Consider the following 13423-nt stretch of genomic DNA (forward strand, 5'->3'; position numbering starts at 1 on the left):
TTCATATCGAGAAAGACCCTGCAAATATTGCTTGCCTCAGCAATACAAGATCGTTTCAGAACTTCCAAAAAGTAGAATAGGACTGTGATTTTTATTACTTCACATACCCTAGCTCTTCCTGTGCTAATGCTTAATTCACTAGATAAAATCGATTTGACAAGCATATTGACTGGGGAGCTAAAGTAAAAGATAAAAAATGATGGAGATTCTTCTTTACTCCCATTATCTGGCATATATTTCAAATTTGAGTTGGAGTTTTGCTTAGATCCATTAGGCTTGCTTTTTGTTGATGAACAGGGAAAAGATTAATCATCCTTGTTTATTTAAAAAAAATAAAAAGAAGTCAGGTGCTGATCAGTCATCGTGAACCGTTTCCCAGGTGCTGTAATACTAGACAACTGATTCAGTTAGCACATGGCATTTTTGTAGATAATAGTTCAAGGACTAAGCTAACATAAAAACATCTTGATCACAGTGGCTTCTTTGGTGTTGTTGTAGTAATGGATCTGGTTTCATGTATTCCGAAGGTCAAGACCTTTTCCTTTTTAATGGAGAAATATCATGTGTTAAAAACAGAGTATCTTTTCCATTGAACAAACTATTAGGACATATCATTTTTGAGGTACTGTGCAAAGAGGAAGATAATGATCTGTTAGGGCTGCAATGGATATGGGTTGTATTGCAGTAAAGGGAGATGTAATTAGAGGTTAAGAAAAACTGTAGTGAGGCGTAAATGAGCCTGATACTAGGCAGCCTGTGAAATGATGGAGTCTTCAGCTCTGGCTGCTGAAATAAATATGGAATAAATTAAATTAAATATGTTTTACAAACATGAGAAACGCTGTAGATGTGATCTTAATTTTGTTCAGGGTGAAGTGGGAGAAGCAGAGTAAGAATGGAGAAGATTCTTTGTAAAACAATTATAGAAATGCTATTTCTTATCTTGCTTAGTATTGCTTTCTAAAGTGCTAAGCCATTAAAAATGGTTAAGAATTTTGGCACTTAATTGTGGGTTTTTTGAAATTGAGATACTAGTCACTTGTTCTTCGTGTCCTACTTCTGTAGGCAGCAAAGAATGGGGATATCCTTTCTAAATTGTAGGTAACAGGGCTTCTCTTTTCTTCATGGCTTACTATGGCTTACTCCTAGGAGTTTTTCTCATCAAGAGTTTAAAATATTATTTTAAACTCTTCTGTTTTCAGTCCTGTTGTGATTTGTTGGACTATAGTATATATATGTAACATGATAAATATTGGCATAAATGATTGTTGAATGTTGCTTTAGAAGGGCTTTATTCATTTCCAGTGAGAAATACAGTAAAGCATCAGTATTTGATTTTTCTCTGGTTTGTGAGGAACAATAGTTTGAAAATACTGCTTTCTTTTCTCATACAATTTTTCCTTCACACTACAATCCCCTTTTTTTTCTCACTTCTAACTTGCTATATGGCCTGAGGAACAGCAAGAGCATTTTATTCGGCAAGTCAGAAATAGGTTTCTGCTTTGCAGGTTCCATGGAAAACAGTCTGCTCATGGAACTTTACATTTAAACTAATACAGGAAGTGTCTCGATGATGCATGAACAGAGCGGTGTGAAAAATCACACTCCTGAGCTCACTGATCAGTGCCAACCAGCTGAGATTTGGTTTGGAATGAGCTGCCAGCATAGCAAATTGTATTGTAGAATGTATAAAATTCTCTAAGTCTTGGTTTTGTTTCTTTATAGGTCAATGGCACAGATGCAGATTATGAGTATGAAGAAATTACTCTTGAAAGGGTAATATACTAAATGTCTTCCTGTACTTTGTTGTCACGTTTATAACACATAAATATGAAAAATCAACATATTAAAAGAACTCTCAATTTGTGATATTAAAATATTTTTATCTGGTAAATTATATAAATTTAGTTTTATATTGAAGCAGATATAATATTTTTTCTCAAAAAAAAAAAAAAAAAAAAAAAAGAAATATGTAATTTTTCCCCTTCTACCTTTAGGGAAATTCAGGACTTGGCTTTAGCATTGCAGGTGGCACAGACAACCCACATATTGGGGATGATTCAGGTATTTTCATTACAAAAATTATAGCCGGAGGTGCAGCTGCACAGGATGGAAGATTACGGTACGATGACTTTCTGTATCGGGTTGCTAAATGTTTATTATTTGTCAAACAGTTGATAGAACATTTTCTCTTTGCTTCAATTATCATATTACATTGCATTTCAAACAAGTTGAGCTTAGCTCTTGTATGCTTGGTTTCATTCTGTGTCTTATTTTTTCAGAGATACTGCATACCATCAATACATACCATATTTTTTGTTTAAATTGATAGAGTACTTCTACAGTACCCCTCATTTTCTTATTTACATAAGGGGTGATACTGCTACTTAACTACTAGTAGGGAAATGTTGATTCATCATTAGATAGTAGAAAATGATATGTGCAACTTGATTTCAAGTTACATATTAATAACAAATTGCATTTATGAATTATTTGAAATTATGTATAAATCTAGAGCAGTTTCTCAGTAAACTTGTATAACCACCTAGAGGAAAAATAAAATAAGAAAAGCTGGTTGTAAGCCTAGCTTTTTTGTGTCTTGTTCTCTTCAGAACTTGCTCCTACCTTATTTTGTGCAAATGCCCGATGACTAAAGTGTTTTAGTCTTATTAAGCTTATTTCAAGACTATGTTTTAGCCTGTTTGGCACTGTCAGAAGATACATCTGGCAGAACTTAGGGACAAGTGGGTCAGACATTCTACTTACTGTAATGAGAGCTCAGTGTTACTACAGCAACACATTAAAAGGAAAGAAAAGCCAGCACTTAAATAGCTTGTGGAAAGCAGGAAAGGAGCTTGACTTGTTCACATCATGGTTTAAAACTAGTGAATTCTCATTGTGTAATGCTTAGTGTCTGACTTTCTTAAGTTCTTTTTTTTTTTATAGCTCTAAATGAAAGGTAGTTTGTACAAAGTCATCTACAAAATTCTCTCATGTTTCATCTAAAGAATATCCTCTGAAACTGTGGACAAAATATTCCATTTATGTATTTTCCAGTTTTATATGTCCTTTGTTTTATTTTTTAAGCGTTCATGTTTAATTTTATAGCGTTGTTTTGAATTACTTTAATTTTGAAGCAGAATCTATGTATCTGACATGTTAACGTGTTTTAGTGTATTTTCAGTAGAATGTTGGACTCTTAGTGAGTCTGCTCTGCTATAACACAACAGCTGAACATGAATATTGCTGTCTCTAGGGTTAATGATTGTATTCTACGAGTAAATGAGGTTGATGTTCGTGATGTGACACACAGCAAAGCAGTTGAAGCATTAAAGGAAGCGGGATCAATTGTGCGATTGTATGTCAAAAGAAGAAAACCAGTGACAGAAAAAGTAGTGGAAATAAAACTTGTAAAAGGCCCTAAAGGTATGTTGGAAGTATAAAACTCCTCAGGAGATGGATAGAGTTGATGATAGATTTCTGCATTTAGTACTCAAAGAACACGTAACCTTGCATGTGAAATTCTAGGAGATGCAAAATAATGCAAATTAAGGCAGGCATATCACAAATTTTCATCCATGTTTGTTCTGGAGCTGTTCTTATAGAACGTATTTTTCATTGAACTTTTAAAAATGTGTGTTGTTCAATTGCTTTGCTGATAGTATTTAGTAAACTTCACGTGCATTATAAATGGGAGTGAAGTATTTATTGTAAATTTCTTAGATCTTTGATTGATTAAAAAAAGGTTTAGTGTATTCTTTTGTTTCTATATGTGGATGTGTTGGAAAACAGTTTTTGAAGCATCAGTTATGATGTTATAGCTTTGCTTTGTGTGTCTTTCACAATGCATGAAGATAATTAGATTTTCAGAACTTCTGTGAACATTATAGCTTTTTCCAAAATCATAGCATTTACTTTGAAAGGCATCCAGTATTTCTTCAGCTGCAGGCTAGTATTTTTATGTGTATTTACTCATTTATGATACAGGTAGCATTACTATTCATACAGTCATTTGAATCTAGGGGATGCTATAAGGTTTCTTGAGTAATGACTTTATCTTCAAGCAGGTCTTGGTTTCAGTATTGCTGGCGGTGTAGGAAATCAGCATATACCTGGAGACAACAGCATCTATGTAACCAAAATAATTGAAGGAGGGGCAGCCCACAAAGATGGAAAACTTCAAATTGGTGACAAACTTTTAGCTGTAAGTAAAAGCAGCAGGTTTTTTTGTGAGTATTTACTTTTAGACTCAGTAAGGTCATGACTCAGTTTTGATTAAGCTATGTGTTAGTGGAGAACTGTGCAAAAATAAATATTAAAAAGAAGATTTTAAATCTGCATTATAGGAAGTGCATATCTGTGTACCAGTGATAAAACAAGAATTTAAGAGTTTGCTTTTGTACAAGTAAGTTGACAGTCTAATAAAAAGAGAAGTTGTAGAGCAGTTTCAGCAAATGTCTGAGGTAGCGTAACACAACTTACAGTAAGAGCTCAGCTTTGCACAGAATCTTTTACGTAGTTGGGCCAATTGTGTCTTTGGTACATGAATCATAATAAACACTCCCAGTGCTACACTGCTTTAAGAGACTTCAGTGAGTGTCATATGAAAACCTGCATTGTTTTTTAATTGAGAATTTGTTTCTTTTTTATATTTAGGTGAATAGTGTTTGCTTAGAAGAAGTTACTCATGAAGAAGCGGTGACTGCCTTAAAAAACACTTCTGACTTTGTTTATCTGAAAGTTGCAAAACCTACCAGCATGTTCATGAATGATAGTTATGCCCCTCCTGACATCACAAACTGTAAGTTCAGCTTTTCTTTGTGGCATATTTTTCTTCTTAAGGCTATAATATACTTCATTTTGGTGCTTTAAGTTTAAAGCTGTTTAAAATTAAGCCCTCAGTGTTACGTAAATTTGATCAAAGATGGTTGAAGCAACAACTATGGCAGCAACTGCAAAAGCAACTCACCTCAAAGATGCTGCTGTTTGCTGATGCAAATTCCAGTAGTACTGTTAAACACTTAAAATATCAGAAGGATTTACTCTTCAATAGCTTATAATAGCTCATATAAATTTTATTGAATATTGTGAATACTTTTTACTGCTATATTGGAAAATAAGATTTTTTCTATTAATCCAGACTGACCTTTTGTTCAATTGTTATTTCATTCACTCTAGACTTTTTTTTTCCCCTATAACCAAATATTCTAAAGTAGGACTGAGGAAACCTTTTCTTACTCATGAGCAGAAAGAATTTTCAAATATATTATTTGCCATCTATTTATTTAATTTGGTATTTATCCAGTAATAAAATGAAAAATATTTGGACTCTTCTTGAGAACCACTTATACTCATTTCTTCCCATAAGTTGGTTGTGGGGGAAAAAGCAGCATGTTTTTTTACTAATTTTAGAGGTTTTATTTATTTATTTCACTGTTAGGTACAGATAATAGATATCAAATACTTAGCACTAATATATTCAGGTAGTACCTCATATGGAAAAGGGAACACTTGGAATAAAGCAGTGATGTAGTCTAAACCAGTACGTAATGAACAATAACAAAAATACGGTAAACAAAGGCTAGAAGTACCTTATAAGCCTTAGATCACCTTGTTGGTGATAGCTACAGTAGATTTAAACTATTCGTAAGCCTACTGAATTGCACTGTGGAGATAATTAAGTTTTGTGTCTTGACTGTCGTGTTAAAATGATGTTCTTGAAGGTTCCATTAACTGATACTAAACTAATTTTTAACCTTCATTTATTCATCCTCTGTTTTATGCTATTGTCAGTGGTTAAGGAGCAGCCATTTTCCCTTATGGCATCTAGTTTATCCGGTAATTCAGCCTTTCCCACTGTTTCTGTGGGAAAGAAAAAAAGAGCCCCTACCTCCACATCAACGAAAAACCAACTTGGTGTAAGGTTCACTGACTGGAAATTCGTAGTCTCCTTGGGGTGATAATTCTGTTTTTATATTCCTCCTGTCTGTATCAATAAGTACTTCTAAAGAAGTATTAATTCTAGCAGCATGCATAAGGCATAAGGGCATGCTGCAGGCTTTCTTCTTATGCAGAGAATAAATTTCTCCCAACTGGTAGATGAGCTGGTGACTCAGTTCATTGAAGTTAATTGCATCATAGCATAAAGTCATGAATCCCTACTGCCCAAATATATGACTGTGCTGCTCACTGCCCAGATCCATCTTTGGTTTTGCTTATGTAGTGTTTTTTTTGTTTGTTTGTTTTTGTTTTTAAATAAATACTCTATCAGAGACATAGGGTAACACAATGCTCTGTACCTGCTGATATGGTACCTGTACTGTCTGCACAACATGAACTCATAGAAATAGATTTTGGGATCACAATCATTGATGCCATCCATCTGGCTAGTAGCATTTGCAGCTAAACAGATTTGTGTGTTCCATAGTCATAACTAATGGCCTTCTGAAATAAGTCATATCAGTAGGGAATGTAAATTACCTCAGTAATCTGAATATAAATGTTGATTGTTAAGTGGATCCTGGAAGGAACGTTGAGTAACTTATTTGTATCATTGAGTATGAGTTCAGAATATTACTGAATAGATCTAGAACTTGCTATTCAGAACCACCAAATGTAGCTGCAGTGTGCATGTTGTAAAATATCACAGAGACAGGAAAGTGTCTACTCCTTTCTGGAGTTCATAAATTATTTATTTCATGTACAAGCCTCCTTTGAAGACATTATTAATGATGCACTTTTGACTTCTAGTAAATGTTAAATTATTTGTCTTGTGCCTGTGCACACATGTGCTTGTGTGCATTGGTGCGATATTTCCTCTGTGCACAGAGAAAAAAAGTAATGAAAGATAGGGAGTAATCAGCTTCCTCACTGGAAACATAGATGCTTTGTGATTGCTTAAATAGCGTAAATACGGGAAGAGGAGAATATGTAAGGACAGTAAATTGCAGCGTAGCTTTAATTTTATTTCCATTTTGGAGATCGTACTTGTGATGAGTGTGAGCAGTTTGCAGATATTCCATTTTCCTGTTGAATAGAATTGTGTATTATGCAGTGGGGGTGGATCTGCATCTGGGCACAGAATTTCTCCTTAAGCGTCTGTAACTTTTTCTGTCAAAACAAGTTAATTTTATGTATTTAGTTTTCTTTTTTGTTCAAAACACAATTTTGTTATCACTTACTGCACTAATAGTGTTTACATTGAACTTTTGACCTAATTTGGGATTCAAAAAGTGATGGCTTACTTTTATTTCTATCATGTTGCTTGTGATTGTTTTTCAGGTATGATATCCAGCTAAAATAGTTTGTGAAAAGGCACAGGCTCTGTTCAATTTCCTCTGGAATTCCATAGAGAGCCTTTTGTGCCAGGTTAGATTAGCTTCCATAGCACAGCACTAAGGATGCTAGCTTTTAAAAAGGTATACTGGAATAACACACTTAATTACTTGTAAAAGCACTAGCTGATAAATTACCTAGGCATTTAATAGTGCATTTTAATGCTTGCTGAAACTCAGTCTAGAAAATTGAAAACTCTACTGCTGTGACAAAGAAAAGAATGCAAAGCAATCTGATATCAGATTCTATGCAGGCACTAAGGTAGTATATGATTCCCTACCTGAGCACCTCACTTACCAGGGCACTGGTCAGGGTGATAGAATGTCTGTATGTGGAATTTACTATGCAGAATCAACCCAGCATGGATTGAGTGGCTTGAAAGCTAGCTATTTACCAAACCTCTCCTACAAAAATTATGTGAAGAAGCTTGCATATAACCCAGGTCTTACTGGGAAAAGTTTCTCAAAATTATAGTATATTTTCCATCTGCTGTAAGGATTAAGCTGCTAAATTTTTCTAGTGTGGGTATTGTGGCTCAGGCAAAACTTAGGCATGTCATGCGGAGGACTGCTCGAGACTCATGGCCTGTTGTACAAGAAGTTAGACTAAATATTTGTAACACTCCATTTAATCAATGCAGCTGATCAAGCAGTACAGTTGAGTTTTTTGCACAAGCTTGTATGTCTGTCTCAGTAAATTGATGGCTATTACTTTGAAAACAGGAGGTAGAACAATACTGCCTTTGTTTCTTAGTGTGAGCTGTTGGCTGAGCATCTCTACCAATACCTATGCTTTCATTTCAAGATGGCTATCTTCAGTGTTCAAGAAACATAACATCTCTTCTTGTTTAGATCTGATAGTAAGAATAGCCTAGAGTTTCTCAGAGATGCTGGGATATTCCACATCAAATCTCTAGAAGAAAAAAGCAAGCTACTTGCCAGTTTTGAATAAGTATAACACGAAGTCTTACGTTTTGTTTTTAGGAGTCACTCCACATAATATTTTGTTTCAGTCCCAACAGCTTTCTCATTCTTGTCTTAATGCTTATTTTTATTTTTCTTCCTCTTTGAAGCTTATTCTCAACCAGTGGACAACCATATCACTCCATCTGCCTACTTAGGACAGTCCCTTCCCCCAGCATCTCCAGGGCGATATTCACCAATTCCAAAGGGAATGCTTGGAGATGATGAGATTACCAGGTAACGAAGAAGAAAAGCTACATTAGTTAACCACGGAAGCTCAGAATATGTGTTTGTGGGAAAAATGCTCATAAAGATATTTCAGAGCATAAATGCATCTATTGCTTACAATTTGAGTACTGTTTTAAGAATCAAATTGGACGTATTTTAAAAAAAATATGCATGATGTATCATTCTTGGAGTAGTATTAAAATCAGAATGCCCTGCCAAAGCGCTTTGTGAGTTGACTGAGCTTTTTAGGATGGTAGAATTAACAGACCAGAGATTATTAATTATTTTAAAGCCAGCAATATATATTTTTCAGACAAAGGTTTGTTTTATTTTGATGGATTAGTAAATCCAGAATGGCTAGAGAGCTCTCAACCCTTCCCATTAGCAACCGTTCAGTACTTCACCAATTCAGTAGGAGACTGCATTAATCTTTTTGTTCAATACAGCACATCTAATTTTGTTACTTTTCTCTCCTGCAAGTTGGGAATGTTAGACTGCGTTTTCAGTATGTTGATGCTGAAATCTGTGCCACACTATTTTCTAATATGGGTAATGTTGCTCTGTTTCTGAGATGGGGTCTACCCAGATTAAAGCATAAGTGAGGTGGTTAAGTTGCAGAATGAGTTTTTGTGTATTAGAAACGGAGACGGCCTCAGATACGTCTTTGTATTTTTTAGCTCATGGTTAGGTGGGCACGTCTGCCGCAATGATTCTGTCCTTCTGATGGTATTGCTGATGTTATAAGTGTACAGCTTTTCTCAAAATTACTGAGATTTTTAGGCTTCCTGTGAACTGTAAGGGCTATTCAAGGAGGGCTTTAGGTGCTCTTAAATTACCTTCCCTTTTTCCACTGCTTTCATCCCAGAAAGAGGCTTAGATATGTTGAATAACATGTAAAAAGATGCCACATACGTATATTCTCTAACTGCAGCTTATCTGTTGTGTTATTGTGATCCGAAGCAATATACGTAGGTTTTCACAGTGTCATACTGTGAAAAGATGAATCCAACATCTGATAGAGGGTAAAATTTAGGAATTTGATGCTAAATTGATCTAAAAGCTAGTGCAGAAATGGAGAAGTTTGAAAAATCGGACTAGATTATATTTTTTGTTTTGGAAAAAGGCAGCATCTTGGTTTGTCCTATAAATTAATAATTTATTTCTCCAAATATTTAAGAATGTCCATTAATTGTTCTTTAGTGCTCTCTAGTGATTTTTAAATGTAGTGCACATTTTTATCATTAGAAGTTTTCTGTTTCTGAAATCATCCATGCTTTTATTCTACTGGATAAAACAGCAGATTTTTGGAGGGAGGGTTTCTGCACTAGATGTTGACTGGCTGTGTCTATTGAATTCACTCTTCTATCTTGATCAGCATTTCTTCTTTCATTTCTTGATCCAAGCCAGGAAGCCAAGAATTAAACAACTTGGTTTGGATTTAACTTTTTCAGTTACAATTTCTGTAAATAAATTGCAAATATATGTGAGAGTGTTACAGTTTCTTTTTGCTATTTTTTTTTTTCGAACTAGAATGGAATTCTAGTCAGAATGGAATAGAGCAACAAGGACATATGTTTTGTTATTAACTTTTCCATTAGAATTTAATTGATAAAGTTTCAGTTTTTATTACTGTTAGATTGTTCCAGGCTCTTGAATGATATGGAAAGTATTAAATATTGCCATGTAGTGCTGAATAAGCAGCATAACAGGAATTCAGAATATGTGCATACAAATGGATAGTTCAGCTCACCTAGCAACAGGAAAGGGTTTTTTTTTTGCATCTACAAGCAAAGTAGAATAATAATATATATATATAATATATAGAAAATATAATAATAGAAAATATTTGAAAATATAACTGGTTAAACATACAGTTTTTGAAATGTGAATTTTCAATGCTTTTTCTCTCATACGACTTAGCTTTGCTTTTCTATTATTTATTTCAATTTCATTCATGACTTGTGACTAAACTTTGGCGTTCCTTCCTTTCATCCAGGGAGCCTAGGAAGGTTGTCCTGCATCGAGGATCAACGGGTCTTGGTTTCAACATTGTTGGAGGAGAAGATGGAGAAGGAATTTTCATCTCTTTCATCCTTGCAGGAGGACCAGCTGACCTCAGTGGAGAACTTAGGAAAGGCGATCGTATAATTTCTGTAGGAATCTTTGCTTCTTTTTTTAAATACCAGCAACAAAAAAAGTTTTCCCTACTTTTGATACTAATGACAGATAATACAACTTAAATGTAAATAATATCATTAATTAACTGAGCTGAATTTGAGGCAATGGAACAGTTGCCAGTGTATTTCTGAGGTATCTCTGTGGATGTTAGTCTGCCTCAGTTTCTCATCTCTATCTCAATGAAAATGACACTATTCCATCTCAGATGTTATGCAGAGTGAAAAATTGTAAGTCTTTATTTTTACTGATATCTGAGGGGTGTGTGTGTGTCTAAATGGAAAGAATGCAGGTTTCAGAAACAAGCCTTCTAATGAGATGGAGACGTTTAGCAGTGATATCTGAAAACTAATGCTTTACTCCCTGGATTAACTACAGAACTTCCCATTGGTTTTAATTGCACCCATCTCGTACCTGTCTGAGGACTTTTCCTGTGTTAGTACTGAAGGTCATAAAGATCTTGTGTTTCTTCCTGAAATGACTTAATTTACAAACAATTTCTCAGAACAGTTACATTGTGTTTTGGTAGATATCTAAGAAAAAAAAAATTGGCTCTGCTGTCATTAAAATTCTTTTAGTAAAGTACGTCTTCATTTTAACTTGTAGCAATGAAGAACACTGTTGGTCTATAATGTGGCACATTTCTGCTTCTTTTCTTTTTTTTTTTTTTTCTGACACCTTTTAAAATGGCTGCATTGAAAGCATGGAGGATGAGGTCTGCTACTGAATTTTAAGCACAGTGGTCTGTGGGCGTGCTTTTACTAAGGATCTCCCTTGAAGTCCTGTTGTGGAAAAGTGATGTGAGCCATCACAGAAGGCAGCATTCAGTGCACGTCCTTAAAAAGAATGAAAAAGATCTTAAACAAGAAAATTGATTTAGCAACAATAAATACATGAAGTGATATACTGTGATTATTTGTTTCTTAACAGATGATTGTATGCAAGAGAGGATTCACTGCCTTTTGATTCCAGTAAAGATCACTAATTTTCGCTTACATTAACTAGCTCATAATAAGGAAACAGGGAAATCTCACAAGACACGGAAACTTGTTTGTATCAAATTAATTCTTTTTTGCTCATGAGTCTGTATTTGTGATGATAATAATAAACACAAACATTTATTTTGATAAAAAGGATTTTTTGTATAATTTGTAGGTAAATGGAGTCGACTTGAAGGCAGCCACCCATGAACAAGCAGCAACAGCTTTGAAGAATGCAGGCCAAGCAGTAACTATTGTGGCTCAGTACCGCCCAGAAGGTAAGATAGTTTCCATACACATTTGAGTTTCACTTCTGTAATTTGAAAATCAGATAATTTGAAAGTCTTCAAATCCCATCCCCACCTAACCCCTTTTGAGCATAACAGAAACAAGTATGTAATAGATGTTGATACTTACTGTTAGGTAATTGCAAGTAAGTGTTAGTGCCAAAGCTTGGTATGTTACTTGCTCAGTTTGTGTCCAGAATTTTGATTTCTTTTCTAAATGATAACACTGTCAGGATGTGAAAGTTAAGCCAGTAAATCCACAACTGAGTAGAAATACCATGGCATTACTTACATCCTACTACTCTCGTTACCTTTTAATATGGTGTTCTATTTTCTTTATCAGTAGGAGGATAAAGGACTAATTCCTACTCTGTTGTGTTGACCTAAAGAAACCATCAGATTTTCATTCCTCTGTCTCATGCTAATCTGGTATTTCCACTTATCTAGCAATTTCTTCTGATCTGGATTAGACTGTAGTGGGTGCTGATTAACCATCCTTCTGGACTCCGCAGAAGCAAAATAATTTTGTCTCATCACAATGCAATATTGTCCTCATGCGCTTGTACAGCAAGTTTCAAATGCCTTTATCTATTTGAGAACTTCAACAATTCAGTCATATAAAATGTTATACATACCTAGAGTCTGTAAGGTCATGTACTATTATGCATATGACAAGACATTCTTCATGGCGTGTTATGAACTGTTGTCAACAGCTTGTGCTGTGGTTTTACTAACTTGGAAGGCACACAACTAAATCTTGTTTGCACTGAATTGTCTGCTTGAAACTTTTCCATTAGCAGTCCTAGCAAGAAGTAAGTGTGTTTGTGTGGACATTAAGAACTGCCATATTCATCTGAAATTGTTAGGTAGCTCACTGCCGCACACTCTTTTTCATTCTCTTTTTCTGCTTTCCTGTCATATTTCTTTTACCCTTCTTATCTTGTTCTCTCTGAGCCTTTGAAATGTTAGCTTTCATATTTCCCTCCTCTCCACCTGTGTCAACATTGCATCACACATTCACGGATCCAGGAACTCTTGTCATTAATAAGGCCAACTTATTTGTTTGTGTCTGCTTCACAGTCAAATCCCTGCAGCCAGCCCATATGGTCAATGCCTGTGTTGTCTTTTGAGTGTGTGCATCCTGTTCACATGTTGAGTCTGTAGACTGTTCTGTTCCAGGCATGGGAATAATAGAAAGGTCAGCATTGGTTCTGGCATGTTTGCTTAGGTTTTGTGTCTGAATTATCAAGTGTTTCTGTTGATGTGCATTTGGCCTATCCTCTGTTAATTCTACAGTGTTCTTGTAGGTGAGCCAAATTGTTACACCCAGTAGCCCCAAACGTAATGATCTTTCTACTTATTAAGAGTTAAAACTTGTGCTTTTATTTACTTGTGGGTTGTTCTTTTGAGAATCAGGCCACTTTTTTTTTTTTTTTTTTTTTTTTTTTTTTTTTTT

The 13423-nt window shown here is 34.9% G+C and overlaps 1 protein-coding gene across 10 annotated transcripts in view; it reads left to right on the forward strand.

The window, feature by feature from the left end:
- The window catches only part of DLG1 (discs large MAGUK scaffold protein 1), a 131039-nt gene that overhangs the window by 84524 nt on the left and 33092 nt on the right, over positions 1 to 13423 (forward strand). For 6 of the 10 annotated variants that reach the window (XM_042878199.1, XM_042878201.1, XM_042878203.1 and 3 more), the window contains 8 exons: positions 1726 to 1776; positions 1998 to 2122; positions 3257 to 3426; positions 4068 to 4204; positions 4657 to 4801; positions 8408 to 8534; positions 10522 to 10678; positions 11856 to 11958. In XM_042878199.1, the coding sequence (XP_042734133.1) occupies positions 1726 to 1776; positions 1998 to 2122; positions 3257 to 3426; positions 4068 to 4204; positions 4657 to 4801; positions 8408 to 8534; positions 10522 to 10678; positions 11856 to 11958 (1015 nt within the window). Of the gene's footprint in view, positions 1 to 1725; positions 1777 to 1997; positions 2123 to 3256; positions 3427 to 4064; positions 4205 to 4656; positions 4802 to 8407; positions 8535 to 10521; positions 10679 to 11855; positions 11959 to 13423 lie in introns of all 10 variants that reach the window. The other 4 variants (XM_042878197.1, XM_042878200.1, XM_042878202.1 and 1 more) reach the window with 1 other exon arrangement.

This window comes from Lagopus leucura, unplaced genomic scaffold (genome assembly GCF_019238085.1).
Source record: "Lagopus leucura isolate 7727_CA_CO unplaced genomic scaffold, USGS_WTPT01 Super-Scaffold_100021, whole genome shotgun sequence".
NCBI classification, from domain to species: domain Eukaryota; kingdom Metazoa; phylum Chordata; class Aves; order Galliformes; family Phasianidae; genus Lagopus; species Lagopus leucura.